The 20,209-nt window shown below is 39.7% G+C and overlaps 1 protein-coding gene across 2 annotated transcripts in view; it reads right to left on the reverse strand.

The window, feature by feature from the left end:
• Positions 1 to 11,790, reverse strand: part of agla (amylo-alpha-1, 6-glucosidase, 4-alpha-glucanotransferase a) — a 35,983-nt gene extending 24,193 nt beyond the window's left edge. For both annotated transcript variants that reach the window (XM_056390978.1, XM_056390977.1), the window contains exons 1-5: positions 11,680 to 11,790; positions 8,787 to 8,914; positions 6,558 to 6,768; positions 5,195 to 5,364; positions 3,635 to 3,838 (exon numbers count right to left, since the gene is read on the reverse strand). In XM_056390978.1, the coding sequence (XP_056246953.1) occupies positions 3,635 to 3,838; positions 5,195 to 5,364; positions 6,558 to 6,768; positions 8,787 to 8,874 (673 nt within the window). In that variant the 5' untranslated portion in view covers positions 8,875 to 8,914; positions 11,680 to 11,790. The remainder of the gene's footprint in view (positions 1 to 3,634; positions 3,839 to 5,194; positions 5,365 to 6,557; positions 6,769 to 8,786; positions 8,915 to 11,679) is intronic.
• Positions 11,791 to 20,209: the final 8,419 nt, after the last annotated feature.

A 20,209-nucleotide genomic window follows, 5' to 3' on the forward strand; every position in this document is an offset into this window, starting at 1 on the left:
CCCTTAATTTTTCTAAGCAGTGTACATTGTCCAATCTACCCCAAACTCCATGTTTGATGAGAGTCCCGGCCTGAAGACATCTACATGCCAATTATTACTCATAGTCCTAGCTCCATACCGCAACATAAACACCGGGAACGTGAGTATGGGAGTTGCGTTGCTGAACTGCTGTGTGTGTGTTCACACTGGCTTTGTTCCTGCTGCTGGAGCTCTAATTTTCTACATAGAATTTGCAGGTTACTGGAATGTTGGATTTCTGTTTATTATAAATTAATTTTTGATTTATTTTTGACAGAAAAATTAAATGTCACTGTCTCCACATGCAGCTGCTAAAATGGTTTAAAAAAATACATTTTTTTCATGTTGGTGTCATATTCAGATTCAGTGAAACTATAGTTGAAGGTGTCAGCTTTATGTGATGTTGCTGCTATGATCTCTGTCTAGAGATTTGCATGTTACACACAGTGAGTTCAGTGAACTTCAGTGGCCCCCCAAGTCTCCAGACCTGAATCCAATAGAACACATTTGGGCTGTGCTAGAACAGGAGATTGGCAGCATGAATGTGCAGTGATTTTTCTGTCAGACAATTTGTTACTTAGTCAAACTGTAAATCAGCCGGTTACTCTGCCTAACCTTTTAATCAGGCTTATTTTACTGCTTGACCTTTTCTGAGAGAGGGAGAGAGGATGAGGTCATGAGGGTAGATGAGTGCACAAGAAGCCTGTGGTCCTAATATAGGAGAGCACATACAGTACAGAGCTTCAGTGTCCATTCACTCAACCTTCATGTGAGTTTTAGTTTTTATTCATAAGCTAAAACCCATTTCATGCACTTTAATCTGACAACATACTGAACATTACTGACTGAACATTAACAAACAACCATAACCACGTGAATCTGTATTTATCTTAACTTTCTAAAGTAAGTCACCACATCTGTCAATTTTCAGCTACACTTGAATGAGTCCTTAGTCTTAACCTGACTGTGTGTGTGTGTGTGTGTCTGTGTGTGTGTGTGTGTGAGAGAGAGAGAGAGAGAGAGAGAGAGGGAGAGAAAAAGAGATAAAGACATAGAGACTGTGAGTTACTATATTCTGAAAGTTGAATTCACCACAGTCTTATAAAGATAAGGATATAAGGATTTGCCTGATTAGTTCACTTAACGATTAAATGTTTCCACCCCCGCTGGTCTGTTAAACTAATTATTAATATTTTTTTAACATACAACCTTGGCTAACTGTTGCATCTAAAATGTTACACAGCCACCCGCCACCAGGTGGGGCTGCAGCCCCAGCAGGTAACAAGAACAAGTAAGGTGGAAAGTGGGACAAATGACATCTCATAAAACCAGCGTGGTTTGGCAGTAATTTGATCTAGAAAATGAATATAATGTTGTATATAGCCTATGTCAGAATAAACTGGCATATAACCACTCAACCATTGCAATAGAGCAATGCATAACCACATTCAGCACAGACATAATGGCACGTTAACCTCTAAAGTAAGAAGGTTGCTGGTGCTAGCACTGCTAAAGTTAGCCACTCTCTACGAACCAATAGGACATCGTTCACATGCAGAAGCTGTGATGCTAATCAAATTGTGCTAAATTCTGACTGTTTTCTGACAAGGCTAAATTTAAATTTCTATTTAATCGACAGGGAAATTAATCATTAGGAAAGTCTTATACAGAGAGCCTTACAAGTAAATTATACATGAGCAGTAATTTAATCTCAAAGTGGGTGCAACAATTTTTCTTCAATCCAGCAACTTTAATTTGATACTCGCAGGGTAGCCTCGTGGTCTGAGATACATACCACATAACTGCAATGTTCTAGGTGCAGATCTAGCCCTGGACCTGTCCACCTGTCTAACTTTCAAATGCATAATGAAATAATTAAAGTTCACTTACTTTTTCTAAACGCACTATGAATGTTTAATGGCTGTATTCAATAAAGACATGGAAGGGATACAGAATAATTCATTGTGTAATATTAGCTTGTTGTTGTTTACTCTTGGGACTTAATGAAGATCAGATCAGTGCAGAATACCCTGTAGCTTTTTCTTGCCACTGTGTATCCATTAGCATACACAGTTGGACTTAATACTGTATGTCTAAGGCCTCTAGTAGTAACTGAATTCTCATTAGGGCCACGTATATCGTAGTGCTAAGTTGAGTCTGGTGCTCCTGATGGATGTCAATTGTATATATTCTAATGACATTGTGCAGGAGATGATAAAAATAAATCTAATGGCTTTTATTTATTTCAACCTTGTTCATTGCCGCCAATGTCTATTAATTCCAGCACTGTCTCTTTCCAATATAGTTTACACTGCTGCTGTCAAACTAAATGCTTAGGCATTGAATTAGTTGTGGCACACATGTATTTATCATTGTCTTTATTAAATGTATATTTACTCCAAGGACCCAATTCCCTTTGGGGATCAAAACAAGTTCGATCTCGGTTGAACTTACCCATGTTGGATAAACCTATCAAATATACTGTCTGTATAGAAAAAGGTTAATGAACTGTGAAAATGAAAAAGCCAATGGACAGCAGACCCTACCTGCTAATGATCGCCTCAAAGGAATTTTCATCACTTAGGGCCCTATTTCACACCCAGCGCAAAGTGCAGCACAAGTGTCTTGGTTATTTTAAGACTGACACAGTTGTCATTTTCCCATCCATAGCCAATGTTGTTTAAATAGCAAATACACTTGTATTGTTGGTGCATTGTTATGTTGAGGCAGCAGAAAGTGATTGCGTGATTGACCAGCAAACACAGTGGTGCCGTATTATATGTAGTATACATAGGCGGGCGCACAACGTGTCTGTTATGCACAAGCAGAGTGAGGGGAAAATGCACATAGATCTTTGGATAAGTCATGTGGAACATTACAATACAGCCTCAGAAGGTCAAAGCTTCTTTGCAACATGTTGTGTGTTGTATAACTTTGTCATGCATCATGGATGTCGCTTACATGAGGCTCTGCAGAGAAGCTTCTTTCTTACAGCCTGGTAAATCCTCCACAGTGTTCCACATTTATAACCTAAATGTGTCCACAGTTTCATAACAAACTGAAGATTTATTCACACTTCTCATCATATAACCTAAAAGATGTCTAATGTTGTGATTTGTGTTGTAACATCTCTGTAGATGAAGTATGGCACGAGCTGCACATCAGCCATCATTTACAAGGGGCTGTATGTAGAGAGTAGGAAAAGAGTAGTTCAAGGCTAACACACAGGCTCCCAGTGCATGTTTGAGAGCAGAGGGTGGAACTACCCAGTGTTAGAGCTGGAGTGAGTGTGTATTGCCAGTTAAAAAATAGTGAAAAATTCCCATCACTGCTTCCTGAAGGCCAAGGTAACATCATCAAAATGCTTCATATATCCTGCCAACAATCCAAAATACAGACGATGACTGGTTCAATATCATATATGACAAAGAAGACAAAGCATCCCATTCTCACATTTTAGAGGCTAAAGGAAGAAATTTGCTTGAAAATTAAATAATAAATTGGCTTCATGAATCAGCTAATCATTTGGGCTTTAACTAATCATTCAGAGAAGAGTTCTTTCACTCTGCTTGGGCTGTTGTACATGTTGGACACAAATATACAGTAACATACTCACCAGTGTGATTATAAACCACATCGGTAATACACAGCATGTTCCATTCTTTCCTCATCTTCTCTACCAGTGCCCCCACATCTGTCCAGTTGTAGCTCCGACCACCTGGGCTGAACTCAGGGCTGAAGGTCAGCTGGTCGGCTAAAGAGTAACAGGACCTGGACTCTCCGAGAGTCTGCAGAGGAGTTAAGTGGATCATGGTGTATCCTGGAAGAAGGCAACAACAAGGAAACAGTTACTGAAACACATTATACAGCATTAATAAGGCAACATACTGTGTAATACTAACATTAACAATAAGGTGCATTCTGTATGGTGGGAAACCCTGATCAGGGATAACAGCCATAACACCTGGAGCTTTGTCTTTCTCTACCTGCGCTCCACTCTCATGCATTCTCTTCTAAAAGTGTGAATGTCATCAACGATAGAAGGAGAATTTTACTACGCTTCACTCTGGGGGTGCAGCCTTATCTGAGGTAGAGTTAATATGGTGAACCACATTATCAACATGTGAGAACGCACCATCTGTGGTTGATTTACTGACTCACTCTGGAGGACACTGTCAAATTCAATCTACAAGTGGTCAGACACATAATATAAAATCACATGCACCAATAATAACACCAGATCTAAAATATGGCCGTGATTATGTGTAGGCCTTGTAATATGCTGTATTAAATTAAAAGAAATTGTTATATTTCAAAATTCGCTGGCTTGTCTATATGAATATTCAATTCACCAGCTACAACGATTCTGTCAAAAAAAGGCATAATAGAAGATAGAAACTCAGAGAATTCAGATAAAAATTGTGGGTCCGTTCTCAGGACGACCATAGATAACTATACGCAGGGTTTTACTTTTAATTCAGAGGGCTATGACCTCAAAACTAGTAATATCACACACTGTAATGGGACAGCAGTTAAAATGCTACTACTCCATCAACTCGACCATTTGATCTGGACTGACTATAACACTCATTAGAAAGAGGCAGAAATCCTGTATCTGGCATTGATCACTATGTTGCAGCCATGTCTCTGTTATTTGAAGTAATGAAGTCTTGTTTGAAACTAATTTTGCATTGAACTAGACACAGCTTTACTGAGGTACTATGGGTATTTAAGTCCAAGTGTAAGATTGGAAGCATACATAGCAAACATAAAAGTGGTGATTAAAAGTAATCCAAGAGGAAGTAGGGAAGAATATTATCTTATTCTTTATAGAGGTTGAATAAAAATGTAGCAGATTTCAGGTTAACACTCAGAGAAACCAAATCCTGCTAGGTTGGATGGTGGGTCCAGCTGGGTGGGGCTTGTGATTGCTTTGTTGTGACATCACAAAGTTCCAGAAGTCCTGACGGCTGGTTTTTAAGGCTCAGTTTCTGAATACAGGCTGTGTGCATTTAACTCATTGTAAGTTATAAGCACTTTTGAGTTGAGATGATAAGTTGATGTGTTTCTCCAATATTTTTTATTTTCCTGAGGCTACCAGGCTACTATCCACTCAAGGACTCCGCTAATTTGTATGGCGTTTAAACAATTTCCACAAAAAAAAAAGAGCACACACCTGACTCCTTGGCTACTCTCAGTCGAGCAGGCCAGTCATCTAAGTGTCCCAGACATTTGGACAGGTAGGTCTGGATGGTGATGCAGTCTAATGGCAGGACGTGGTTGTCTGCTCCAACACGAAGAACAGGATCAACCACGATGTATCCTCCTCCTGACCGCTCTGTGTCTCTGCAACAATCAAAATACAGTGTGTAATAATAATAGTAATAGTAATGATCAGCAGGATCTGGATCAGGTCCAATCCAATATCTTTTATCATGTTCAGTTAAAACATCAGAAACCCACAGGGCTGTGGTGACGTGAACTCCAAGAACCAAACATAAAATCAATAGACAACACCTGTAACTGCGTCATATGTACAGTTTCCTGTTGTTTATTAATTACAAAACAAAAAACAAAATATATTTACAAAATTACAGTTAACACCGCACTGCACTATGTATCCATAAAGCAGTATTTGCCTTTACCCCTGCCCACAATTCTCCTGTGGGAGAGGAGCAGTATTAATATTAATATTCAGTTTCATTGTTTTTCACTCCAAAGAGATCCCGCTGACACATCATCTTTATTTCATTCAACACAACGCAGAAATCCACCATATCCACAGCCGTCAGTTATGGCTATAGAAAATTTTTCTAAGTTTTGTTTTTGTGGTTCAGTTCAGCTTCTTGTGGCCGAAATGAGTATTACAAATGCAAACATTTCAAAAAATCCTGACGTGCAGTCAAATTAATTTTTTTCTGTGTAAACTACATCTGAGGGGCAAGTGACAAAAAGAGATCTCTCATCTTCTGTGAGAATAGTGAAAATATATTATACATAGACGGACATTTGACGGAGTTGTATAAATGTGCAAAATAACGTTTATCTAGCGGAGAAAAAAAACAAAAACAAAAACAAAAAAGCGACTGCTCCAGTACCGATAGCAGAACCGTTAAGGTCAGAGCTTATTGATACTGCAGTCTTGAATAATGTAGCCTCTGGCCCATTCAATACCGGGGCTCGGTACCCATCCCTAGTGATCTCTGGGGAGAGCACTGAAATTAAGCCACAGCAGTGCGGAATGGAGAGACTATACACTGAAAATCAGATATCTTAGAACTAACTGATATCAATTTACTTGCTTTGGTTTTGTATTTTGCCAGAGCTGAGTTTATTGGAGCCCCCTCTTCATTTTGGAAGGAAACTACATTATATCACTCTAACAGTAGGACATGTTGTTTTGTTACTGCATTTCCATTTGTATCAGTCATAGATTATTGTATGGTGGATTCAGTTCCAGTCACAGATCAGTCTGTGAGGGCCACATAATGCTGCTGTATGAATGAACAGTATGTAGTTGGTTATCAGGAGGGTCTTACCCACGTCCAAAGTAGTACTGATAGGAGCCAGCTACTTTGAGTTCCAGAGAGCAGAATTTATCAGAGTCATCCTCCTTCCCTGTTGGGTAGCTCCACGGTAAAACACGGAAGTTGTTTCGTTCAAACTTCTGTCCTTCAGATGGGTAGTTGGTGTGCACTGTCACCCTCCTGCCCTGAAGACTCGGACCCAGACGGAACTGCAGTTCAAAACCTAAGGACACAGATGTTTTGACCATGATATACACAGAACATGTTGTTATTGTTGTTACTGATGCAATATATCAAATTAAAAGACATAAGATAGAGGTGAACGATGGTGGACTTGAGAGAACATTAAGACAATTTATGATATTGAACAATGTAGTTACAGTAAAGGTGTGGGAGGCTACACTTATTTAACAAATGCAAGATAAGATGTGGTGGTTTATGTGAGGTGTTGTGTGTGGTTGGCACATATGCATCTACAGTATGTGTAAATAGTAAATGGACTGCACTAGTCTACAAGACTACAATTGCCACATTCACCCATTCACACACCACACAATCAGAGGCAATTTGGGGTTCAGTGTCTTGCCTAAGAACACTTTGACACGCTGACTACAGGAGCTGGGGATCAAACCACTGACCTTCTGATTTGTGAACGACCTGCTCTACCTCCTGAGCCACAGCAGCCCGTAAGTGTAAATGCAAGTGGGAAGACCAATGTGTTACAATGATAAGAAAAAATAAGGAAGATTATTTTTAAATAAAAGGAAACCAATAATAATAGTGATAATAATAATAAAGATAAAGGGAGGTGGAGGTGCAATTTGCAAGCGAGCCCGCGGACAACGTCCCCAGCCCCAGAGGCAGCGAAGTGCATAGTGTCACTATGAGCAACATACCGACATATAAGGACATTTAAATCCTAAACACACTCATACCAAGACACAGCTCTGCTACTATGATATATACAAAAGGAATACCTCACACTGCAGCCGACACACATACTGAGTCACGGTGGGGTCTGTGAGAAATGTCAGACTTCCTGGGCCTCCACATTTGGCTAAATATAGTCCAGTTTAATACGCAGCTCCCAAAATCCCTATCAGGTTCAGAGTGCTGTAAATGTCAAGTGGTACACTTCTCTCCTCGACACAACTAGCTGCTCCTTCTTCAGCCAACACACACACACACACACACACACACACACACACAAACAGACCAGACTCCATATGTAATCAATGTATTCTTCCAGACACATTTGGAGAACTACCTACATCAGGATTTCAGTAAACCAAGTGTGAGGCCTCCAAGTTAATGGTGGTGTTGTTTGTTAGAGAAGATGGAACCACCAGTGACAGACCAAGAGTCCAACCTGCCTGCTTTACTTCTTCTCTAAATTTCATAGTATACATAAAACACTAAAGTATCCGTGCATCATTATCTCGTCAGAAAATATTAAAAAGTGGTTGTGAAACACAGCAAACACAGTTGAAAACCAAAGATCTTCAGTGTTTAAAGAAGAAAGAGTCTGGCCAAATCCTGGAAACCAGGGATCACTTTAAAGTTAAAGTGTAGTGCTTCATCCTACATTTTTGGAGCAGTTTGAGAATCATTTTGCAGATTTCAGGAAGATGACTTCAGTATTTTCTTTGCTCAACCAAAAACATTTGGACCTTCCTGGAGCTGAGGAGAAAATACTTTCTCTGCCACAGTTGTATTCTGAGGATGTATGTGAGCCAGAGGAAGTAGAGGAGCTTCTCTGGGCAGTCTATGGATCTTGACACTGTTCCGGCATTTCTCATTTCCTATGACATGCATCATGCAGATCCATGACTCTCAGTGATGCACAGAATATACAAGACAACTGTAGTTTTAAGGACTGAGACTCATCAAAACATACATATGTTCATGTATGAACAAGATCAAGACTTTGACTTTGTGCAGTCATGCATTATGACTGCACATTTCAAATTCAATTAAAATTCTAGATTTTTGTTAATGACACATCACATGTAAAAGCTATTGAATACTGGCAATAAATATCTACTACATGCAGCTTCAGTCTAAAAGATATCATGTAGATATCCATGTTGGCTGCTGCAGTAGAATCCGCTTCCATAACACTACACACAAGAACACACAAGAGTTGTGAGTAAGTGTAAGCAGCCCCACTCTTGTTTTTGAATACTGCAGTAGATTCAGTCATTCAGAGATTCAAAGATATTTGTGCAAAAGAGGCGTTACCTTGTTCAAGTCTGAACAGCGTCCTCTCTAAATTCTCCTTGTCGTTGAGCATTAGGACTCTTATCTGCTTCAGGTGTTGTGGTAACATCTTGAGAAGATCTCTCGAAAGTTAACTGATCCCCGGCCTCCTGCAAAGATGAAAGAGAGTTGTAAAAACAATCTACCAGTTTCAAATAAGCCTATTACATCCCTCAGTAATGAGGGCCTGCTTGCTGTGAATACAGAGAAATTCAGGGCTACACTGTGGTGAACTGACAGTAGACACTCATTCAAACATTCAAACTCATTCTCTGCTTTGTCCAATGCAAAACATTCCTGCTGCACAGGATTAAAACTGTGTAGATAGAGAAAAACAGCAGGAAATCCAACCCACTGCTGATCGCTCATAATAACTAATCAATAACATTCAAGGCTTGGTCAACAGACCAGTTATACTGGTTGAACTATTGTCGTTGAAAAAAATTAGTGCAGAAACCCATGGTCAAAAATGATGATTTTCAAATTTGATTAGTAGTTTTTATTGAACCCTGGATGTCCTTACTTCCTTGTTACAATCCAGAGTTGTTTCTGCCAGTCTCATTTCATGTAGCTGGGCCAACATAGGTACATAAGTATCAACAGTTTATGGTTGGGTAGTGTTGCACAGTGTACTGATGCTAGAATGGTATTGCAATATCCTGCCACTGAAAATGGTACTATGCATCATTTCATTGGTAACAATGCTTTGAGAATGACAGTGTTTTAATAAGAGTGTGTGCCCAGTGCTTTGGCTGGACAGGGCCAGCCCTATAAATGCAAATGTCCATGACTGAGTGAGTGATGAGGTTACACCATTGGTCACCCAAATGCTGCATGACGGAGTGATGAGGTTACATCATTGTTGGCTGGCTGAGTTTGACTTTCCCAACAGCCGCTGTTCTTTCAAAATAAATTAGTGCAAACAGTTTCTATTACTTCATCACAGGGAAGTGTACAGCCACTGTTGCCTTAAGTGAGTTTTTTTTCCACAAAAACACTAAGCAACAAATTTAATGACTGTTTGGACAAACTTGAGGTACTTTCCATAGAAGAGTTGCCAGTTTTCTCCCGATAGCAAGTGGTTGGGCTTTCCATCCTCAGGTACACCTCTCTACGCCTCTCATTCAGTTGCTCACACAGCCGCTGACATAGACGTGAATGAGCTTCTAATTTTCTCTCTGAGTGATCATTTTACAGTAAATATTAGTTACTTTAGCAGCAGCAGAGCAACAGCTTGGAAGTGACTGCTTGTTAACATGTAGTCTTAATGGACCACGTTTCAGTCACTTCGAATTTATTCCATCATCATGATAACAGAAACAGAAAAAATGTAAATGAGAACAGCTTTATTGTGAATTCAGCTGCATAAAAGTACTGTATATATGAGCTGAAATCAGCTCAAGACTGAAACCAGCTGACAGTAGGCTGAAACCAGCTGACACTAGGCTGAAATCACCTGACACCAGACTGAAACCAGCTGATACTAGACTGAAACCAGCTGACATTAGACTAATGTTGCTTATATTTCTGAACACTTCATACACCACTCTCTATGTTAGCCTATTGGATTATGGGAATACATGTTGCAAATGACTGTGTGTACTGTTTGTTACCTTACACTGCGCAGAATGAAATAAAAAAGAACAGGGACATCATATTGCACTAATATATGTATCATAAACATGGATTGCCATGTCAGTGACTCAATAGACACTCTGTATACTCACATGAAAATGTTTTGATGAATTAGAATTAAACTGCATGTGCAATCATTTCTTTTTTTATTGCCAAGGACTTGCTGGAACTCCATGGACCCCTAGAGGCCCTGGAAAGCACTTGAACAGTAGTTAGAGCACAGTAGCAGCCATACAGTAGCTCAGACGTACACACAGGACCAAGTCCTGCAGTCAGTTTCAGTCCACAATCACTGGAGCAGGTTAACGCATCCAGAGTCACTGAACTCCAGTGGAACCCTCCCTCTGAGTCTGCGCAGTGCTTCTGTCTGATCAAGACAAGGTCAGGAATCCAGCCGTTAATGTCACACTACCTATTTATAAAACTCTTCCCAGCACTCTTCAGTTTGCTTGGCACTTTGGGTCCATACCGACACAAAGTGACAAAGAGAAATACAGACGTAAAATCACGGACCAGATGACGATAGATAATTATTCGCCACGGTGATGCAACAACCTCCAAAACTGCCGTCCCGATTTCCGTTCAAAATAGTCATAGATTAGTTTTGCGTTGCTTTTTAGCAAACACTTTATTCTCTACAAAACATATTGCAGACTCCAGTTTAATTGTCAGTAACCACTTAACAATTCGGCAAAGGTATAGTTTAACAAAATCACCTTATTTCACTAAAACAACGTTAATAAGTTGTGATTCACTTGGTATTCATACAGTCACCTCTCGTCAGAACGCACTGTAGTGGGCGGTGCCGTCAAGTTGGAATTTTACTGAAGAAAGTAATGCACGCTGGGTTGATTTCTAACTGGAGAATGGGTATTGGATTATAATAAAGTGTTTCATGTGGGATCATTAGGTACGTTCTTGATGAACCACCATAACGTTAAAAGCATTTGTTAACCGACAGAGTTTTCAATGGTTATCAACAGTCGTTGTCTGAAACAAGCCAGAATGTATTTCCCCGATTTACTGTGTAAAGCTGAATGACCAAGCGCAACGTCAAAAGCGTTAGGTTAAAATTAACGTTGTTAACAGTTAGCTAAACTTACTTTACCTAGCTAACGTAGCTAGTAGTTCATCCCCCGACTTGCCAGCCGCTAGCCGGGGACAAAACTCCTGGAAGCTTAATATTTGACAACACTACACGACAGTGCAGAAACATGTGTAAATGTGCATTGCCGTTCACCTGTCAGTTGTGTCTTCAGTCCGTCACAGCAACAGGAGAACAGTTTGCAGCGAAAAACAGCTCGCTTTTTCCTGGCTGAGCAGTGGCTGAACGGAGGGGGCGTGGTCTGCAGACCCGGAGCTGCTGTTGGGCCGTTACCGTAATAACCCGAGTGAAACAAAATGTCGCAACGTCTACTGTTATTATGTAATTTTAGATGCATGTTGAATGGAATAATGGTATATGCATTCTTAAAGGTTGTTTATGCTATATGCACAGTTAATTTTTTAAATTTTTATTATATTATTATTCATTTTAGTTATTATTTAGAACTCCACTGTCGTAACATTTTTTCCTGAGAAATTGACAGAAATGTGGGGGGGAAAGCCCTATCTTGTAATTTTAACAGAAGTGATGAAATAAATGACAACAATTTATTGGAAACTGCAGCCATAATGCTCACAAAGAGCATTCAGTTGCATAATTTCTGTTTCTGTTGTACCCCCCCCCCCCACCACCACCACCACCACCACCACCACACACACACACACACACACACACACACACACACACACACACACACACACACACACACACACACACACACACACACACACACACACACAAATAGACAAAGCAGTTACATAACCTGGCACTGCAGTGCAGTTGTTGAGGCAGAGAGCAGCCCTCCAGGCCTGTACTGCCAGAGCCCTGGCTATTGACATAACGCCAGGCCTCTGCATTACACTGACATAGATCAGGTAAATTAAAATGCGTTTCTGTAATCAAATTCCTGTAACTGATTTAACATTATATTACAGTCAGCATCTCTTTTTATATGCATTTACATTTTTATCTTTCAACATCGCTTCCAACCATCGGAGCCCAGCCTTGTTCATTAAGATTCAGTTGATACATTTGATCAACAATACTGACATTGTTAGACATAAATCTGTCATGTCATTGTCTATATTTTACATAATTAGAAAAAAAAAGAAAAAATGCCATTCCATGTATTTATTTCTTTTGCAGTTACTGAAACTTTTAGTTGAAACCCACACTGATCAAACAAACTAAAACATTAGCACTGACAACTACCATGACAAATATCTACATAGACTCACAATAAACATGAAATACGTTTTTAAGAGGAAGTTCAAAAAATTTCTTCTCCGGAAACTGTCTGTGTCTGTGACAGTGAGCCACTTCCTCACATGTGGAATAATGACTAAATTGAGCAGGTATGGAGTGAATCAGGTGATTCAGAACTTGGAAGTGTCACAACTGACCCATGTTACAACCATCCCCTGTCTCCCCTATACATTGCAGTATGGAACTGGGACACAGTGTTTTGAAGTAGCATTCAATATATTTTCATATGTGTTTGCATTTGTTTTGTGGTTGCATCAGGGGTGACAAATGGAGCAATGGACAAATCAGCAGTCTTCTTATGAGACACAGCGTGGTTGTTATTGTTCTGATCTTCTGACCTTTTTAGTCTCAGTATTGACAGCTGTCATAGTTTGAGACAACGTCCCTCTTCTTTGTTAGATGATATACATCAAATGTTTTTATTTTACCTCACAATGACAAAATGCTTTGCTCATTTGTTTATGAATAATAATTTTGTGAAAAACACTGTGTCACCAAGATTGATCTCTGTTACAGTCTCAAATAAATTCCACTGTGTTTATTCAATATAAAGTTTTATATCGTTGTTCTAAAGAAAAGTAAACAGAAAACAGAAAGTAGGATAACTTCATTCACATATTTAATTCCACTGTTAACTGAAGATGTTCACCTTTCCCCTGATTTACCACATGATGGTGGTAGGGGACCAGAAGTGAAGCTGGGAGACAGAGACAGCAGCAGGGCAGGAAACACTTCAGTCCATATCATTTATGATTTATTATTTATAATTCTTGCATTTCACAGTCTGTAAAAGAAAGATAGCTGACAAGAGGGCGACTTGGTTATAGCGGTTCAGGTTCAAAGATCTCTGTGTTTACAAGTATCAGGTGTAGGGAGGTGACCCACTTCTATACACTGACCCTGTGTGCTGAAGTGCTGAGGGTGACTTTGACCTTAATAAACCCAGTAACAACACGGCCACATTAGCCAGTCCAAGCAAACTGAACAGACGAGGAACACATTCCTGAATTCATCTATCAAAGGGGCTTTGACTGAAACAACTCAAACAAATATTTGTGGAGAGAGTGATGTGACTGCTCTTATGTGGGATACATTAACAATTTCACAGCTGAAATCTCTATTTACCAACGCTGTGTTTAAATCAGGCTCACACATCCAATCTGCTGCTGTCAGATGGATCATAGGGTTCATTCACAGGTTCATCTCTGGCATTGCACAGGAAGTACAGAAACATCTGTGTTAGCAGAAAACAAGCATCAATAAACATCTGCACAATAAAACCAAGGTATGATTCAAGCAGTTTTCTGTTACTCTGTTTCACAGGCTTGACAAAAGAAGTCACATTTGATTCAATAACAGGTTAGACTTAGATACTGCATATGGATAAAGTTAGCAATACTTAACATCAACCAGGAGCACCCTATTGATTGTAAATCACGTTCTCGTAATGTCATTTCATCCAACATTGTGGAACTAAGGCTAGAAGTGATTTTCTTGTGGGGTGTAGTTAGTTAAATATTAGTGGAATGTAACATTGCGTGTGTGTGAATATCTATTTTGGAGCGTGAGCTAATGTTATATTTCAGTAATAATGATGAAAGCTATTTTTGTGATATATCTCTAAAGTGCATTATTGAGACGATGAGATTTCTACACAGTAAACAAAAATGTATTGAATGTATTTGCGCTTCGTCATGCTGGTGACCATTACCTGTCTAAATTACTTTGCAGCTCAGCTGATCTTGGATTGATGGCAAAGGTAGAGGGAAGATGGATAACAATTGATAACAAATAGCCCAGCAATTTTGAAAGATTCACACTATATATGAGTAAGCCACTGTAGGAGCACTGGGTGCTGTTTGGTGTAGGAGCAGTGATGCTGCAGGTCAGACTGAGTGCAACATGATGAGATTGTTGATGTTTCAGATAAACCAGCATCCAGTCATAGTAAATGTCTATTATACTGCCTATATTAATTATACTGAATGCAAAATACGTATTTTAAGGAAGTATTATTATTATTATTATTATTATTATTATTATTATTATTGTTATTATACCTGTGCTGCTTTTAACACTACAGCTTTGATCAGGAGCTATGAGTTCAATATTTAGAGGTCCGGGGGAGCATCGATGAGCAGGGGCCCTCCTCTGTTTGACCTCGGGACGATGCACAAATCTGTAGGAGCAGCATCTGCTCTCAGCCTAAGTTTTGTCCTTTTTGGTCTGAACAAACTGCTCTGCCTCGAAATGTACCTGCAGAGTGACTTGAGTTTACTTCCCACACAACAATTCAATTCTGTCTACCCACATAAATATCCCACAGTGGTTGAATGCACAGTATTAGGGAACAGGTTATACTTACTGGACATGTACGAATATGCTATTACATTATTACTCTATAGGAATTCACATCACATCATCATCACATTTCCTGCGTGTCAAAACAAACTTGACGAATAAAAAAACTCACTAACTAAAAAAAATATCAGTAACTGATGCAACCTGTCAAACTTCGTTTAACATCAGCAGCAAAAGCTGTTGATGATCACAACTAATGAAGCTCCATTACTTTAAATACAGCTGCGAGCAGCAGTTAACGGGATCCAAGCAGCCCGCAAGCATTTAAATACCATATGTAAGAATTCCTATTGAAGTTTTGCTGAAGCAGGACTTGTGCCATGTGGGGTTTCAGACCCCGACCTTGGCATCACCAGAGAAGGTGACTGAATGGTTGTGCCGCTGGGTAACCGTGTGCTGCACACAACTTCACTTGGGTGAAGACTTGTGGAGGTATGGATGTTAATTGATTTTACATATTTTAAAAAATATAGAGTGATGGAATTTTGAATTGACCATATACAGTGAACTTTCATCATCATTTAGTGGATATGCTGAAAAAACTTCAGCTCTCTCATAAGAGTGATTTATTGTGATTTCTAGAAGTTTGACATGTGGAGTGATTAGAAATGTATATATTTTGTAATTAGTCACGCCCACTTTAATCAATCATTACCAAATTGTAGTCATAGACTGAGTAATGACCGTAGATCCACCGGATTTTGTACGAATCCATGCAGCTGAATCTGAGATAAAAACGTTTTGCATTTGTAGCAGCCTCTAGAGTCAGAATATCCCAAAACTCTATAACAACAGTAGGACTTGCGGGCCACAGATAATAATGACAAGATACCCCTAATAATTATTTCCTGTCTGAACCTATACAGGTATGTCCAAGAAAGGTTGAATTGAGGGCAACTAAACTTGGTTTTAGATACTAGAAGATAGTTCAGAGCTGAAGAAGCCTGTTGGATGAGAGGTGAAACATCTTCAAGTATCTACAACCAAGTCCACTTTTCTTGGATAATCATGACCTGAATGACTGAGAATCTTCACAGATGTATGAGTGTGGCTAAGGAGCCTGAAGATTCCCTGCAGTGAGACAGCAACCACAACCTGCGTCTCAACTCCCTGGGTTTTACAAGCCTTTCCCTGTTCCTTATTCTTAATAAACCAAATATTAAGCTCCCTAATGGTGTGTGAAAAAGTGCAAATGCAGTGTTTGAATACCTCACATAGTTTTGGTTGTTATCATGGTGCAGACTGTGTGTTAAGACAGCACAGTGGAAAGGGCACAAAGTGCTTAACATGTTATTCATGTGTCTGTGTTTATTAGAGATTTATTAATGAATTCATGACGATCCCTGACAGTCACCTGTCCTATCTGAACATCATAAAGATTACATTAGTCATTAAGATTACTGAGCCTTCACCTATGATGGGATTACTGAAACTACCTTGAATTGGTAGAAATGGCGAAAAATTTAATCTGATCATAATTTTGAAACATTCTTATTTTCCGCCAACAGCATCATGCTCTTTAACTAGCGTAAGGTTAGCCTTAGATAGTCAACAGAGCAATTAATGCTAGCTGTTATCCTGAATCATAGGCTGTATATCATCAGATAGTACTGACTTTTGCTTAAAAAACAGTGATGTGAACCACATACACATGTCCGCATGTTATATAAATAAATACATTTACTTTGTCAAATTGCTCGCTACAAACTTCTGGGAACTATGTGATGTGATGAATCACGTGATGATCAAGCGTTTTGGACACGCCTCTCTCTCTCCAAGGGCTCTGCAGTTTGTTCTTTAGTCCAGGTGAACGTTTCTACCAAATTTTAAAAGTTCCGTCAAGATGTTCCTGAGATATCGACAACAAATGAAAACAATATGATTTATAATATAATAAAAATAAAACAATGTGTTGGAAGCATTCATGGACTAACCAGAGCAGACTTCACCTGCTGAGGAGACTCAGGTGTGTCTGGGTGCAGGCAGCAGCTTTTATGTGCTGGCGTCAGCAGTTTATTTTGTTGCTGGAACAGCAGCATCTCACCAGCAGACATGAAGGGACCAAATAAAGTGGTGAAGAGGCTCCTCTGTTCTGGGGTGATCCCTGGATACAGTGAAGCTGGTGGGAGAGAGAAAAATGACAATTTGGCCATTTGTCATTAAAATGTGGATAAAACCACAACAACAGGAACCACTTCCTGTTACTGAGGTACAACACGGCTCATCTCGGTCCAGCTGTCCCGAACCTTTAGCTTACACAGACCTTTTTCACAGCACAGCTGTTCGGCCTATCAAACACAGGACTAACTAAACACACTATTAATTGTTGCACTACATTGTAAAAAAAAAAAAAAAGAATTATTATAAAACAGAATTATCATTGCTTTTCCTGCCGGGGCTGTGAATGTGATTCACTGACTCCACTGGTTCCCAAAGACGTGGTTGATAGAAAAGTGTGGGAACCACCAAGGACCAAAGCCACTGGGAACAGTGCAATCAGACAAAAGAAACAGAGACATTGAGGCATTACTTTTCCTATTATCAGTGTCTGACTTTCAGTCTTATCAGTGTCATATTGTGATGCGGTGTGTGTGTTCAGCATTCACACCTGGTGCAAGGAGGAAACAAGCAACAGGTATGAAAGGAGCAAATTCTAATTCAGTTCAGTTTATTTTATGGTAAATGTATTTATAACGTTTCACAGACATGTTAAGTAGTCTGTAGTAATCTGGATATTGTATTTTTCCAGATAAATTCTGTCCCTGTTAGGGTTTGGGCTGTGGTCCATCTCAGTGGAAATTTGTCTTTGGCTTCTCCCAAAGAAAGTACAATTAAAAAAAAGTACAATAACAAATAAATGCCAGAGTGCAGATCTTATAAAAAAACAAAACAAGTAGTAAAGTAAAGTTTCGTCTTGTTCAGGCTGGCAGTCGGGGCCCTGATTCGACAGCTAGACGGAATCAGTTCCAACTCTGAGTGTAGTGAGTGTGAGGTGTCAGCAGCTATGTGTTTATCATTCCTGTGAACACTGTCAAATATTCATCTTCCCTGCAATGTGAACAGAGATGCTGAAATTTGTGAGATGCTTTCAACCGGGCTCCTGTTAGCTTTATTAAAAAATATGTGTCCTAGCTAAAAGTCAGGGTCTGATCAGTGATTGTGCCCAAGTATTTCAAATGTTCTATTTGATCTACAGCCTGGCTCTTGTGTATGACAGGGTGGGTGTTACTGGTTCCTCTTATATAGCTGGAAGTGGAATGTGTATGTGATAAGTAATGGAAACAACGTGCCCCGGAGCGAAGAGTCATATCAGGATGTTCCAATAGTCCATCCGTCAGGTCGTAAAACTGCTGCAATATTACCTCGTGCTGCACTTTAAAACGCCCGGAACAGTGGAAATGACATTGCACTCACACACATTACAGTCACACTCGGACGTTGTTCTGCAGAGTTCAGGCGGTGTTTGGCTCTACTGCAGCAAATCGGTGAGTAGTCATTTCAGCTTACAGGAAACATTATTTCTTATTTTTTATGACAGTTTTTATAAGTGGAGGTGATTTCTCTGCAGTAGAAAGTCAAAAAGTCTCCTGTCATTGGAACAGTTCTCGTTCAACATGTACTGCAGTGAACAGTCCAGAATACAAATGTCTCTGCTGTTGTTTCAGCTCACACACTCACACAGCACACACACATCTGTTCTCATTTCTGCACACGCTCTGTAAATCACCAAACCGCTATCAGCTGCTCCAGCAATTGACTCAACACTGGACAAAAACATAAAGCAAAATCCACAGAAGAAGTCATGCACTGAGAAATGATTGATTTATAGTCATAGGCTTAGAACTCGCTTAGTTACTGTGTTACAACATTTCGACATCCAGACAAAAACCTTAAAGTTATTATTATTAGTAGTATTTTGAAAATTTGTGTCCGAACCCTGAAACACAGAAGAACTCCCACATTCACACACACCACCTGTCTCTCACGGAGGGACAATAATGTTCAGGATTAACTCATCAATAGCTTTACTGCTCGGTTTGACTGTGCCACCACAGTACTGCGGTCATTGTGAGTGAACAACACATAAACAGACTGATTACATGCTGTAAATGGAAATTAGCTTAATTTAGTTAATTTTATTTATTCATCACCTGCTGAATTTTACACACACAAGTTAATCCACATATAAATAGAATCTTTAGGCTAAATTACTGGCTCCCTTTTAATTAGCTAACTGTTGGTTTGCAGATGCTACAGCAGCAGTTTGTTGACACCTGCCCAAGTCTTCCCACAATGTAACAGATAATTAATTCATTTTCTACCGCTTATCCTCTAGTAGGGTCACGGGGGGGCTGGAGCATATCCCAGCATCTTTTCGGGCGAGAGGCGGGCTACAGATAATTAACAGATAATTTTCTACTTCTGTGCTACTAATAAGTACAACTATAGGAAGTGTAGTGGGAAGCTCACTGTTTGTTTAGGTGTCCGTGTGTTGTTTGATTATAGATCAGCTCTAGCTTCTATATTAATACTGTGAAAGTATCAAAGCCTCAGTCCACAGAGAAATGCACACAGCCTGTATTCAGAAACTGAGCCTTAAAACCAGCCGTCAGGACTTCTGGAACTTTGTGATGTCACAACAAAGCAGTCACCACCCTCAGCCATGCCCCAAGCCCCGCCCACCTGGACCCACCATTCAGCCTTGCAGGATTTGGTTTCTCTGAGTGTTTTACCTGAAAACTGCTATATTTTTATTGGATCACTCAGAAAACAGTCAGCCAATCAGAATAGAGGCCCAGAGCATCCTCTCTTCTAATTGGCTCACCAACCTGTTGTTATAAGAGCTCCAGGGAGAAGCCTGAGAGAGGAGATGTAAAACTACATTGAGATGGTTTTTGGGTCTTAAAACCACAACTATATTTTCTTATGCATCAACACTTCAAATAAAAGTGATTTCTTTTGTCCTTTCAGATGCCCTGGACGCCCCGTGACAGCTGTAAATGTCTTCTCTGGGCTTGTGTTGTCTCCTCTTCATCTC

This window comes from Seriola aureovittata, chromosome 12, assembly GCF_021018895.1.
Source record: "Seriola aureovittata isolate HTS-2021-v1 ecotype China chromosome 12, ASM2101889v1, whole genome shotgun sequence".
In the NCBI taxonomy this organism is placed as follows: Eukaryota; Metazoa; Chordata; class Actinopteri; order Carangiformes; family Carangidae; genus Seriola; species Seriola aureovittata.